The following is a 12,558-nucleotide window of genomic DNA, read 5'->3' as shown; positions in this document are numbered from 1 at the left end:
TGGTTGCCAAGGATGAGACTTCAGCACCTAGGGTATATGGAAGACAGATTTTAGCTATAAGTTAGAATTGCTTTGTTTCAAAAGAAGTATTCATATTTATATAAGTTTTAAGCGGGTTGTAAATCAGCCATGTTTCCCACACCTAATATTTAATCAGCTTATCTGTGCAATATAAGATCTGGTAAAGAATGGGATACTGAGGTAGATACATAGGTAAATGCTTTAGAGAGAACAATGAAAATGAAATTATATCTGATTCCTGAAGTTGCTGCCTTCTTTGGAAGGGGTACGCAGCTGGCCTGCTTCCAAACTTAATTTCAGTTTAGGAATTTTCACAAGGTAAAAATAAATAGCCTAGAAGTTAGAAATATATAGCCTTGAAAGTAATTGAAGATGGACACAGGATTATTCCACGTGTCTGTTCCAGATACAAGACTTTTAGGACCTCTTCTTACAGATGTCTTCTCAAGAGATGCAGAGCTTTTTCCTGACTCTGATAACATTCTACTCAGTTTCTGTTCAGCAGATTCAGCCCGGCCCAAATGATTATGGGAAGAAGCTAGAGCAGCATTAGGAAAAGCCTAACCGAACAAACGGGGTTTTGAACATGGGGGAAATTGAGAGATTTTCAAAGGCACAGAGGTCTTCTGCTTCCCACAATGTATTTCTATTTGCACAGTTTAGACCATTTCCCACAAGACTGTAGAACTATGACTAGTTCTTTGATGTCTGGTTACACCGTTGTAATTGCTCAATAATTCCTTAATAATCATTGTAATTTGTTTTAAAGTATGTGGAAATGGGATATCTTACAAGAAACAGGGCTGCGATATCAAATGTCTTGTGGGCAATGAGGCAGGTTTGCAGGGCTTTTGAGTTTTTTGACCTTTACTATTGTCTTTTAAAGCTTGTATTGTAAGTCCCTCCTTCTGAGGGTGGGGCTATTTCCTCTTCATCTTCTACCTGCTGCCAGAAAATCTATGTAACCAAAAGTGCCTCTTAGTGTTCCAGCTGTTTCCTATATCTGAACAGCCAGTTGAAAATCAGCCGCAGGTATGCGACCTAGATATATGAGGGTTGTGTAGGATATTTGTATATTTGTGTATTTTGTTCAGAGAGTGGCACGTATCTGTGTCCGCAGCCCATTTTGACGCAAAATGCAGACATGATGTAATGAAACTTTAACCCAATTTAAAATCCTGTTTTGATCTATACGCTATCAGTAACGGGCTATGAATCTCTATATGATGGTGTTTCTTACCCCATTGTAGAAGAATTTTGAGTTCTGCATTCCAACAAAATAATCTCTGCCTTGTGAATTTAGAGAGAGCGGCTGCCCATGCACTGCTCCCCACCCTCTCAGGTTTAGGGTGAAGACAGGTTCTCTCTATACTACCCTTTATTGGGTTTACAGCTATGAGAGTGGACAACAGCGCTGTCAAAGTTTTTATTAATTTTATTTATAAAATGTTTACCCCTTCGGACTTGTCACTCTCATAGCTGCTTACAGCAAACTGGAAAAGGTAGAGCAGTAAAAACATCAAATTTGTGGCAGTTACTGTGTGAAATTTTCTTCAAGAAGCTTCTCATGGGTTTTAGTCCAGAATAAAGTCCAGCTGATTATAGGGTACTGGGGGGGTGGGGTGGGCGATGGCACTGTATAAAATGTAATTATAAATACAGAAGGGTATGATCTCTAGGATTATGTTTTGGGCTTCCATTTTCCAGTGCACTGAAGTAACATTTGCTGCTAGTCACAGTTTTTCTTCTTCTTGTGCCCTCTAGTAGGCTACCTATGTTTGCATGAAGGTTGCAAGATGCTGGTGTTAAACTGTTCTACAAAGCTGCAAATACTGGAACACAAATTACTCAGTAATTTTCCTGAATCACTCAAGGTAATGCAAATCTACGTAGACTTTATTTACGGGCTTGAAAGTCTGAACTATCAGGGTGTATATTTTAGAGAGATGTTGGAGTACAGATTTTTGCTATTAGACCTGAATTTGTACTTGTGTTCCATGCAGAAATGCAGTTGGGGGCTGTTTTTTGTCTTTTTGAAAAGATGGATGGTCTGTATTCTTTTATTAAATAAAAATGCATTTTATATTTATATTAGCACCCCCAGAACAAAATTTAGACTTGCATAAAACAATTACAAAATGATCACTACAGTATTATGATAATGAACATTAGAATTTTATGAGAGGGTTGACAGTTATAATAATAATAATCTGATGCAAAATGGCAGGCTGGTTTTGTTCCTGCCTTCAAACATTGTCATCAGTGATTAATGGAGACCTGTTGAAAATTCATAAAGATGAAATGTTATATCTACCCTATAAATTCAGTTCGTCATAAATGTGCAACACATGCATAGACATAGATGTTCAGAGAGGGTAGCATTGATTATGCTCTGCAGGTCTGTGCCAGTTCTGAATGAAAAGTGCAAGGCTCCATTATGCTGGTGTCTCTTCAGATCAAGGTACCCACGTTCAGCTGAGGTCTCAATTGCAGCCAGCAAATCAAGTGAGGTGATGCTTAACTCTGTAAGCTGAAGCATTCAAGAAAGCCGAATGTTTACTCCCTGAGAAAAACAAAACAAAAACTCACCATCGTTTCTGATACAGAATTGTGCCTGATTGATTTCAGGCAAAACATACCCAACTTTTCTGGAAAACTTCAGAATATGCAGTCTTTTGAAACGTCTTTAAAGGCTCCTTTCAGTTTGTTGGTTTTGGAAACTTGCTTTTCCCTCCCTTGTGTTTTGCCTCCCTTCGAGCTCATTACTGCAGCCAAGCCCTTGGCTTGCAGAGTGTCATGGGAGTAGGGGATGAACAATGGTCTCCATTCTCTCTGTCCTCTTTTCTCCGTAAATGTCAGTAAGATCTTGCTTCCATCTACAATGGTTCTCTGAAAACACGTTTGCAGAAGAGAGAGGGAAATAACTCAACCTTTTGAAGCAGCCTAATTCTTAGTTCCTTAGGCAGTGATGAATATAGGTAAAGGTAAAGGGACCCCTGACCATTAGGTCCAGTTGCGGCTGACTCTGGGGTTGCAGCGCTCATCTTGCTTTACTGGCCGAGGAGTCGGCATACAGCTTCCGGGTCATGTGGCCAGCATGACTAAGCCACTTCTGTCGAACCAGAGCAGCGCACAGAAACACTGTTTACCTTCCCGCCTTAGCGGTACCTACCGTATTTTTAGCCCTATAGGACGCACCGTCCCATAAGGCGCACCTAGTTTTTTGGGGGGAAATAAAGGGGAAAAAAATATTTCCCCCCCAGGCGCGGGGCTGGGGCGGGGGAGGCCCGAGCTTCCCCTGACCCCAGCCCCCAAACAGGCAGCTCTCTGCAAGCCGTGGGAGCCCAGCGCTGGCTCCTGCTGCTTGCTGAGAGGTCCGCGAAGCCTGGGCGCGTTGATCTCAGCGCGCGCAGGCTTCGGTATGCTGGCAACTCTCCGCAAGCAGCGGGAGCGCTCCCGCTGCTTGCGGAGAGGTCCGCGAAGCCTGGAGAGCGAGAGGGGTCGGTGCCCACCGACCCCTCTCGCTCTCCAGGCTTCAGCGAAAGCCTGCATTCGCCCCATAGGACGCACACACATTTCCCCTTCATTTTTGGAGGGGAAAAAGTGCGTCCTATAGGGCGAAAAATACGGTATTTAATTTATCTACTTGCACTTTGATGTGCTTTCGAACTGCTAGGTTGGCAGGAACAGGGACCAAGCAATGGGAGCTCACCCCATCGCGGGGATTCGAACCGCCAACCTTCTGATCGGCAAGTCCTAGGCTCTGTGGTTTAACCCACAGCGCCACCCACGTCCCTATTATGCATATATCCAGTGCTTTTTTCTTCTTCTAAAAAAATGTTTAGGGGTGCTCTCATTTTCCTACTCATATTGAAATACTGCCCCTCAATGAGGCCAAACTTAGATTCACAAAATGTTTAGGGGTCTGCGTCCCCCCAGAAAGAAAGCGCTGCATATATCCAACCTGAGCATAGGATGGAGGCACTCACAGCATTAACACCCCAACAGATCTTGCTTCCCTATTAGGGTTCCAGATGGGCACCAAAGTCCAGCATAAAAGGCCGACGTTTCTCTGTCTCCTCCAGCTTCCAGCTCTTATACACAACAGCTCTGTTGTTCTGCTGCCTGGGATCACCTGGCATCCAGCCAGGTGTGGGGAGTGGGGGGAAATGCCTACCCCCCTTTGTGGAGAGCACGGTCTCTTGCCTCATGTTTTCGGATGCTTATGAGCACTTAACTGGCCAGTGAAAGCTAAATGACTTAATTTGGCTGGTCTACCAGGTTCCCTCATGCATGCTAGCCTCACTGATACAGGATCACAGGTTTTGGAAGGGACCTAGGGTTTCATCCAGACTGACCCTTGTAACAATATTTTTCCCAACCTCTAAACAGCTCATCTTTCCTTTTGAAGGTTTATGGAGCAGTGTTAAATATAAACAGAGGAAACCCCTTCAGGAAGGAAGTGGTGGTGGATTCATGGCCAGAATTTAAAGCTGTTATTACCCGCCGGCAGAGAACGGTATAGTAAAGAGTATAATCTAGTGTGTTCTCTCTCCATGTCCCTCCCCTCCCCCATACACACAACATTTAGGTGCTGGGTGTTCAGCATTGCTTAAAAGAGCCATGGATTTGTGAGTTCTCCTCTTCTCTTGCAGCATGAGTGAAATACACTAGGAGTCGAGTGTGGATTTCATGCTCTTTATTCAGCTCATAGTAGTGAGGAATCGAAGTTCCCCCGAAATGTCTGCTTTATATACATTATTTACACAATGGGCCCCACGTGATTGGCTAATTCCGGGATTCTCCTGTAGGCCAATCAGGTTGCGGATTCACTTCCACCTGGAGTTGGATTGGGTGGCTCCTGTGGACCAATCACACTGCTGCATTCTGGATCCTGTTGTTCTAGGACCAATCAGACTGCTGCATTCTGAATCCTATTGTTCTAGGACCAATCAGACTGCTGCAATTTGGATCCTATTCAACTCAGTACAAAACAATGAGCATGAGGGGAGAAGAAGGTTTCACTTCCGTTTTTTATTATGCCTGAAGCTGAACAAACCAGTTAGTTTTAAGCATGGTTTAGGGAGTCAGGCCAGCTTCAAACCATGTTTTATTATACTGGCTTGTTTGCCCTAAATCATAGTTGAGATTGACTACAGTTTAGGTTCATAGATAATGATGAACCATACTTAATTGACAACAGAAGTTTCAACATGAGTCCTTAAAGCAAACAAGCTTTTTCATTTAGTTTTCTTGATTTATATCCAAATTTTCCTGATTTATATACAAATGATTGCTGAAACTTGCTGTACATATTTGACATGCTCACTTCCTTACTCCTGCAATTTGAAATGGGAAGCCTAATGAGAATCGCTACAAAACTCATTTATTGAGAAGAAATAATGACTTTTGGCCATTGTTTCTTCATTCTAAGTTCTCTTCATTGACCTGCCATTTGACCAGGCCTCCTGATTTGAGTCCTCTGGCACATCACAGTTTTGATTATAGCAACGAAAGTATTGTGTATTTGTGTGTATAATGGGATGAACTAGGGGTTTTTGTGTCTTTAAAATCACAGGCTGAAAGTGATGACCTGGACCATTTTACGAATGCCTATGCTGTATTCTACAAGGACCAGCAAGCATATCAAGCGTTGCTGGAGAACCCAGAAACCGTAAACTGGGAGCAAGTCTTCCAAATACAGGGTAAAGCTTATTTCTTGCTGGGTATTGGAAATAAGGATGTGCCAATGCTATGACTGACTTCTGAAGAAAGATTTCCAAGCAATATTGTCAGAGTGTGGAAAGAGTTAGTGGCACAGACTTGAGAATTTCAGCAGTGTGCCCTTTGTCACAAACTAGATTTTTGCCAGGGTATGTTGTACCTGCAATATACTAAGAATATCTATATCAAACGCTGTGCTCTAAAGATTATAGAATGAATGGTGAAAATATAGCAGAAATTAAATGGTGTATGTTCTCTTGCAGGCTTTCACACAAACACTTGCTTATTTATGTGTCCAGCAGTAAAGCGATTCTCTCTCTCTCTCTCTCTCTCTCTCTCTCTCTCTCTCTCTCTCTCACACACACACACACACACACACACACACATGGTTGGTTTTGCACTAGGGAATTTGATGTGATGATTGCAGCTTATGAAAATGTGTATACAAGTTGTTTTGTTTACACCATTGTGTTAGATTCTTTCAGCTGTTTGCTTAAATGCCCCAGGGTACCTTCTCACAAAATGAAATGAATTTAACTTTTAATTTGACTCATTCAGTGAGGGATGTAAATTTGGTTGTCAGTACAGGTGCCACAAAATGTCTATATAAAGCATCAAAATGAATTTTGGGTGCTGTCTTATGAGTGTGAAAAAGGAGCATTTCTAAAGAAATGAAAAAAAGTATTTTGTGGGACACAATACAGCACCTCTAGCTAGTTTGGCTAAACTGGATTAGTCCATTTCCTTATATCTTGCGTTTTAAAGGCTTATTCTCTCATTTATCTGTACGCAGGACTGCAGGATGGATTATACGACGTTTCCCAAGCTGTAGCTAGTTCCAAGCTTGTGGATGTAAAGCAGTCTTGTTTCCAAATGGTTATCCATCCAGATCCTGATACACTTCCTGAGGTTAAACTCCCGTATGTTTAGTCATATCATTATTATTTTCCACAGCAATGCCGCTCTTGAAATATGTGCCAAAATTAGACACTGATTTATGAAGTTGGGTGAAGACGCCACAGTTCACTCAAGGATTCCCCCGCCCCGCCCAGTCTGCTGATTCCTGTCCTTTTCTGTATTAATGTTTTGCAACATCGGTGGGCAGATTTCAGGCTTGTAGAATCTTATTTGTTGTTGTTTTTTACTAGATCCACTGGCCGATGGCAGGTGCAAAATACGGTTGGAAGGAAAGTTGGGTGGGTGACACACAGCATAGTATTAAACAAGGAAGTTTAAAATGCACTGCTGAATCTTTCCTTTCCCTAGTTCTGATTGCCACATTTTCTAAATTAGGATGCTGTGACAGATGAAGAAAAGAATCCCCTTTTTGTATTTTTTAACCATTTTCAGGAGCAACTCCATGGACAAAATTGCTACCCTGCAGGTGTGAAAGCAAAGAATGCATTGTTTCAGTTAGATGCATTCCTTCAAACTCACCTTTGGTATTAAGAATGGACTTGTATTAGTAGGATTCAAAGGGATGCGGGTGACGCTGTGGGTTAAACCACAGAGCCTAGGACTTGCCGATCAGAAGGTTGGTGGTTTGAATCCCTGCGACAGGGTTAGTTCCCGTTGCTCAGTCCCTGCTCCTGCCAACCTAGCAGTTCGAAAGCATGTCAAAGTGCAAGTAGATAAATAGGTACCGCTCCTGCGGCAAGGTAAATGGCGTTTCCGTGCACTGCTCTGGTTCGCCAGAAGCGGCTTAGTCATGCTGGCCACATGACCCAGAAGCTGTACGCCGGCTCCTTTGGCCAATAAAGCGAGATGAGCACCACAACCCCAGAGTTGGTCACGACTGGACCTAATGGTCAGGGGTCCCTTTACCTTTACCTATAAGTATTATCCCAAAAGGCCGAGGTGGGGAGCGAGAGCACGGAATATCTGATAGGCCTTATCGCCTACTGGCTCCACTTTTCCCTTCTGTTTGACTCCTTTCCTTCCATTCCCACCCATCTCACGTAGGGCTTATCCACACTTGCCTTTTGGCCCACTCTTTCCAGGCACTGGTCTGTGCTTAAAAGCTCTGTGTCCAAGCCCTTTTTTGCCACAGAGCTTTCTCCTCAAAAGCCAGCTCTTTAGCACTCAATCAGAGCAAATGTCAGTTCAGGTTTCTCACGGATTGAGCTTTAAAGGGCAGATTTTCGCTGGGAGAACTCCAGAGCAATAGATAAATGCTTTTCAATATCTTTATGTGCCCCTTTGCCCAGGTTGTCTGGAGTTTGGGCTGGGTTGTCATCAATATGCTGATGACACCCAGCTTTATCTGTTGATGGACGGCCACCCTGACTCGGCTCCAGACACACTGATCAGATGTTTGGAAGCTGTGGCTGGATGGCTGCATGGGAGCCGGTTGAAGTTACCGTATTTTTCGCCCTATAGGACACACTTTTCCCCCTCCAAAAATGAAGGGGAAATGTGTGTGCGTCCTATGGGGTGAATGCAGGCTTTCGCTGAAGCCTGGAGAGCGAGAGGCGTCGGTGTGCACCGACCCCTCTTGCTCTCCAGGCTTCAGGAAGCTATCCGCAAGCCTCGCGTGCCCGGCGGGAGGTCCCGCCGGGTGCGTGAGGCTTGGGGCGGCAGCCTGCAGCCTGAAGCAGGGGGCGAGCTGCGGAGCCAGCCCCCTGCTTCGGGCATATGTCCGCAAGCCTTGCATGCCCTGCAGGAGGTCCCGCCGGGCGCGCAAGGCTTGGGGCGGCAGCCTGTTCTGGGGACTGGGGTCGGGGGAAGCTCAGGCTTCCCCCGTGGCAGCCCCCACGCCTGGGGGGGAAATAATTTTTTTCCCTTTATTTCCCCCCCAAACTAGGTGCGTCCTATGGGGCGGTGCGTGCTATGGGGCGAAAAATACGGTAAATCCTTCGAAGACAGAGGTCCGTTGGCTGGGTCGGGACGACATGGGGTTGAGGGGGTCAACTCCCATGTCTTGCAGGGGCTTAATTAGTGCCAGCACCTTCTGTCAAGAGTTTGGGTGCATCATCAACACCTCCCTTTCTATGGAGACAGGTTGCAGCCACAGCAAAGGTGGCATTTTTCCATCTCCGCCATATTAAGCAGTTGATCCCTTACCTTTCTCGCCCTGATCTGGCCACAGTGATCCATGTGATGGTCACCTCCAGGCTTGATTATTGTAACTCGCTCTACGCGGGGCTGCCCTTGAAGCTGACCCAGAAACTCCAGCGGGTGCAGAATTCTGCGGCGAGGCTCGTTACGGGGTCCTTGCCGCAGGATCACATTTGTCCAGTGCTTTACCAGCTGCACTGGCTCCCGGTGGAGTACACAGTCAGGTTTAAGGTGCTGGTTTTGATCTTTAAAGCCCTATGCAGCCTAGGACCCTCGTACCTACGGGACCACCTCTCCTGGTATGCCCCGAGGAGGACATTAAGGTCCATAAATTATAGCGCTTTGGAGGTCCCGAGCCTCAGGGAGGTTAGATTGGTCTCAACTGGGGCCAGGGCCTTTTCAGCACTGGCCCCGACTTGGTGGAACACTCTGTCACAAGAGACCAGGGCCCTGTGGGATTTGACATCTTTTTCCACAGGGCCTGCAAGATGGAGCTGTTCCGCCTGGCCTTCGGCTTGAACTCACTCTGACTCCTTATATGGGATTTGGTATATAAATGTTTCCTCCCCTTATGGTCTTGATTTATGGGCTACTACTAAAATGAGGCTGCATTTTAAGCTGTATTTTAAACCATATTTTAAGCCGTATTTTAATTAACTTTTTTTTCCTTTTTTCTTTTTTTCTATTATGTTTTATTGTAATTTATGTTCAGTGTTAGCCGCCCTGAGCCTGGCTCTGGCTGGGGAGGGCGGGGTATAAATAAAGAATTTATTATTATTATTATTATTATTATTATCATCATCATATGACAGGCACTCGGAAACAGAGCTTTAAAGTGCTCACTGTGCCTGGAAAGAGCAAAGGATAAGCCCCTTAGTATGTATTCCCTGTTTTTGTCTGTACCTTATGGATTTTACAGCACATTTTAACTGGATAAATCTTTTTTAGGCTAGTACCTCCACCCAAGCTTGCTTCCCTCGATGTCTCCCATGCCAGCCTGCTGAACAGCACATGGTCCCGAGGAGGAAGCGAACAATGCCGAAAATACCTTGCCAGCCTCATTTCCTGTTTCCCTAGTACCTGCGTCCTGGATGAAGGGGGCTGCCCCATTGCCTGGGGTTTGACGGACCAATTTGCTACTATGATCCATGGTTATACTTTGCCGGAACACCGCAGGAAAGGGTACAACCGGCTCATAGCGACAGTCCTTGCCAAGAAGTTACATAGCCAGGGCTTCCCAGCTCAGGGAAATGTCCTGGAGGATAACGTCCCATCAGTAACTCTACTGAAAAGCATGAATGCCCAGTTCTTGCCCTGCCAGTTTGTCAGACTTATCCACACGCCTTTCGGTTTTGTAAACACATCTCGGCTGTAACTTAGAGATTCAGTGACCTTTGTGGCATTTCTTTACAACGGATGAAAGATACACTGCAGCAGTTTGGGGGGTGAAATTTGGTGATATGTAGAAAAGTCAGAAAACTTCATAGAATCTTAGAGTTAGTCCAGCCCCCTAGAATGCGGGAATCTCAGCTAAAGCAGTATGCATAGTACCATATTTTCCGGCGTATAAGACGACTGGGCGTATAAGACGACCCCCCAGCTTTTCCAGTTAAAATATAGAGTTTGGGATATACTCGCCGTATAAGACTACCCCTCTTCCAACGCACACCAAATAAAAATTAAAAAAACCAGTCTCCAGTCCGGCTCGGAAATCCGCTCCACTTCCCAGTGGCCGGGGGCTTCTGGGGCCAAATTTCCAGCTTATTTCTGCTTCATCTAGAGAGCTTGGTGTCCTCTGATTTAATTTGCTGTCATTTTATCCTGGTGGGGAGTTGCTGCAGGAGCTGCTGCTGTAGCCGGCGTATAAGACGACCCCCGACTTTTGAGAAGATTTTCCTGGGTTAAAAAGTAGTCTTGTACGCCAGAAAATACAGTACTTTCTTGTGCATGAAAATCTATCTGGAAAACCAGTCCTCCCCGAAGTCTATGACAAAGCTCTGACGGACCTTAGTAAGATTTTATTTTAACCTAACCCAAATGTATCTAGCACCAGACGTTTATTATATGAATTCAAAAGTAACCTCCTGTGGAGTGGGGTGGCGATGGGAGGGAGCCAAGCACACTTGCCCCTGGCCTCGGAGGGCTAAGCTGGCCAGAGGTGCTTGCCAGGGGCTGAGACAAGCTCCACAGAGCTGCTTCTGTGCATGTTGTGAATATGAATCTGGGTGAATATCACCAATCCATAATGCAAGCTTATCCGAGTCCAATTAAACAACTGCATCTTCTAATCCAAATCGGTTTGGGCACCCCACATTAAGAGCTACCAAAATAGATAGATATTGTGATCCCAGAAGTCTCTGCTTTAGTGCTTAATGCAGGGGTCAGCAAACTTTTTCAGCAGGGGGCCAGTCCACTGTGCCTCAGACCTTGTGGGGGGCCAGACTATATTTTGGGAAAATAGTATGAACAAATTCCTATGCCCCACAAATAACCCCACAAATAACCCAGAGATGCATTTTAAATAAAAGCACACATTCGACTCATGTAAAAACACACTGATTCCCAGACTCCAGGCCGGATTTAGAAGGCAATTGGGCCAGATTCGGCCCCCAGGCCTTAGTTTGCCTACTCTTGGCTTAGTGTATCATTTCATATTGTTTAAATGAACCTTAAGTTTTTGTTGCTTCAACGGTTTGTTCTTAATTATTACCTTATCCTCTCATAGAAATATTAGGAATGAATAATAGATTGCAGTTGCACTTGCATTAAACTAAGCTATTCTCTCACCTACCGTACACTTTGCCTCTATACTTTCAGTTTAGTGTTCTTCTAATCCAGTGATGGCCAAACTTGGCCCTCCAGCTGTTTTTGGACTACAACTCCCATCATCCCTAGCTTACGGGACCAGTGGTCAGGGATGATGGGAATTGTAGTCCCAAAAACAGCTGGAGGGCCAAGTTTGGCCATCACTGTTCTAATCGGTATCTGCCAACATGGTCATATTTTTTTTACCTTACATGGAGGAGTAAAGAAAGATCTTTTAAGGGACTTGAGAAATATACTTTCCTTAAGCCTAGTACAGTGATACCTCAGGTTACATACGCTTCAGGTTACAGACTCTGCTAACCCAGAAATAGTGCTTCAGGTTAAGACCTTTGCTTCAGGATGAGAACAGAAATCGTGCTCTGGTGGCGCGGCGACAGCAGGAGGCCCCATTAGCTAAAGTGGTGCTTCAGGTTAAGAACAGTTTCAGGTTAAGAACGGACCTCCAGAACAAATTAAGTACTTAATCCGAGGTACCACTGTACTGTTAAAATCTCTTGCTAACATGATCCATAATTCCCTGGGAATTGTAGCTATTTGAAGGAAGGCCTCCTAGAGACTCTCAGCACCCTTGACAAACCACAGCTCCCAGAATTCCTTGGGGGAAGCCATGACAGTATAAAGTGGCATTATAGTGCTTTAAATGTATGGTGTTCATGTTGGCCAAGTAAGCCTTTAAGATGTGCTTGTTCTTATTGCAGATACCACTATTGTTCTCCCCCCTGTATCTTCTCATACAATATCTTCTTGTTAACATAAATATTGCTTGATATTTGAAAGTAAATTAGTTTTTATAGACTTTCCTCTCAAGCATCTCGACTCATTATTGTATGTCTGTATGTTGCTTGTCAGGACCTACAGAAAAATACATGTTATGCTGTTTGTCTGCATGTTCTGATTAACATATGCAACCAATAGTTTTCCTTGCCACAG

General features: G+C 44.6%; 1 protein-coding gene across 2 annotated transcripts; it reads left to right on the top strand.

The window, feature by feature from the left end:
• Positions 1–262: 262 nt before the first annotated feature.
• GLYATL3 (glycine-N-acyltransferase like 3) lies at positions 263–11,250 on the top strand. 2 transcript variants are annotated; one of them, XM_083606750.1, is made up of 6 exons: positions 263–1,053; positions 1,786–1,895; positions 4,433–4,540; positions 5,600–5,726; positions 6,539–6,665; positions 9,751–11,250. In XM_083606750.1, the coding sequence occupies exons 2-6, from the start codon at positions 1,818–1,820 to the stop codon at positions 10,175–10,177; spliced, it is 867 nt and encodes a 288-aa protein (XP_083462876.1). In that variant the 5' UTR covers positions 263–1,053; positions 1,786–1,817; the 3' UTR covers positions 10,178–11,250. The 2 variants fall into 2 exon arrangements, with proteins under 2 accessions (XP_083462876.1, XP_083462877.1); XM_083606751.1 differs by lacking the exon at positions 4,433–4,540.
• Positions 11,251–12,558: the final 1,308 nt, after the last annotated feature.

The sequence above is a fragment of the Podarcis filfolensis genome (genome assembly GCF_964270895.1).
Source record: "Podarcis filfolensis genome assembly, chromosome: 3".
In the NCBI taxonomy this organism is placed as follows: Eukaryota; Metazoa; Chordata; class Lepidosauria; order Squamata; family Lacertidae; genus Podarcis; species Podarcis filfolensis.
Note: the sequence above shows the minus strand (reverse complement) of the source record. Positions and strands in the feature narration are given on the sequence as shown.

Coding starts and splice junctions, on each gene's coding strand:
- GLYATL3 (XM_083606750.1), top strand. CDS start 1,818: ATGCTGGTGTTAAACTGTTCTACAAAGCTGCAAATACTGGAACACAAA. Junction 4,541..5,599: donor TTACCCGCCGGCAGAGAACG/GTATAGTAAAGA, acceptor TTAAAATCACAG/GCTGAAAGTGATGACCTGGA. Junction 6,666..9,750: donor CTTCCTGAGGTTAAACTCCC/GTATGTTTAGTC, acceptor AATCTTTTTTAG/GCTAGTACCTCCACCCAAGC.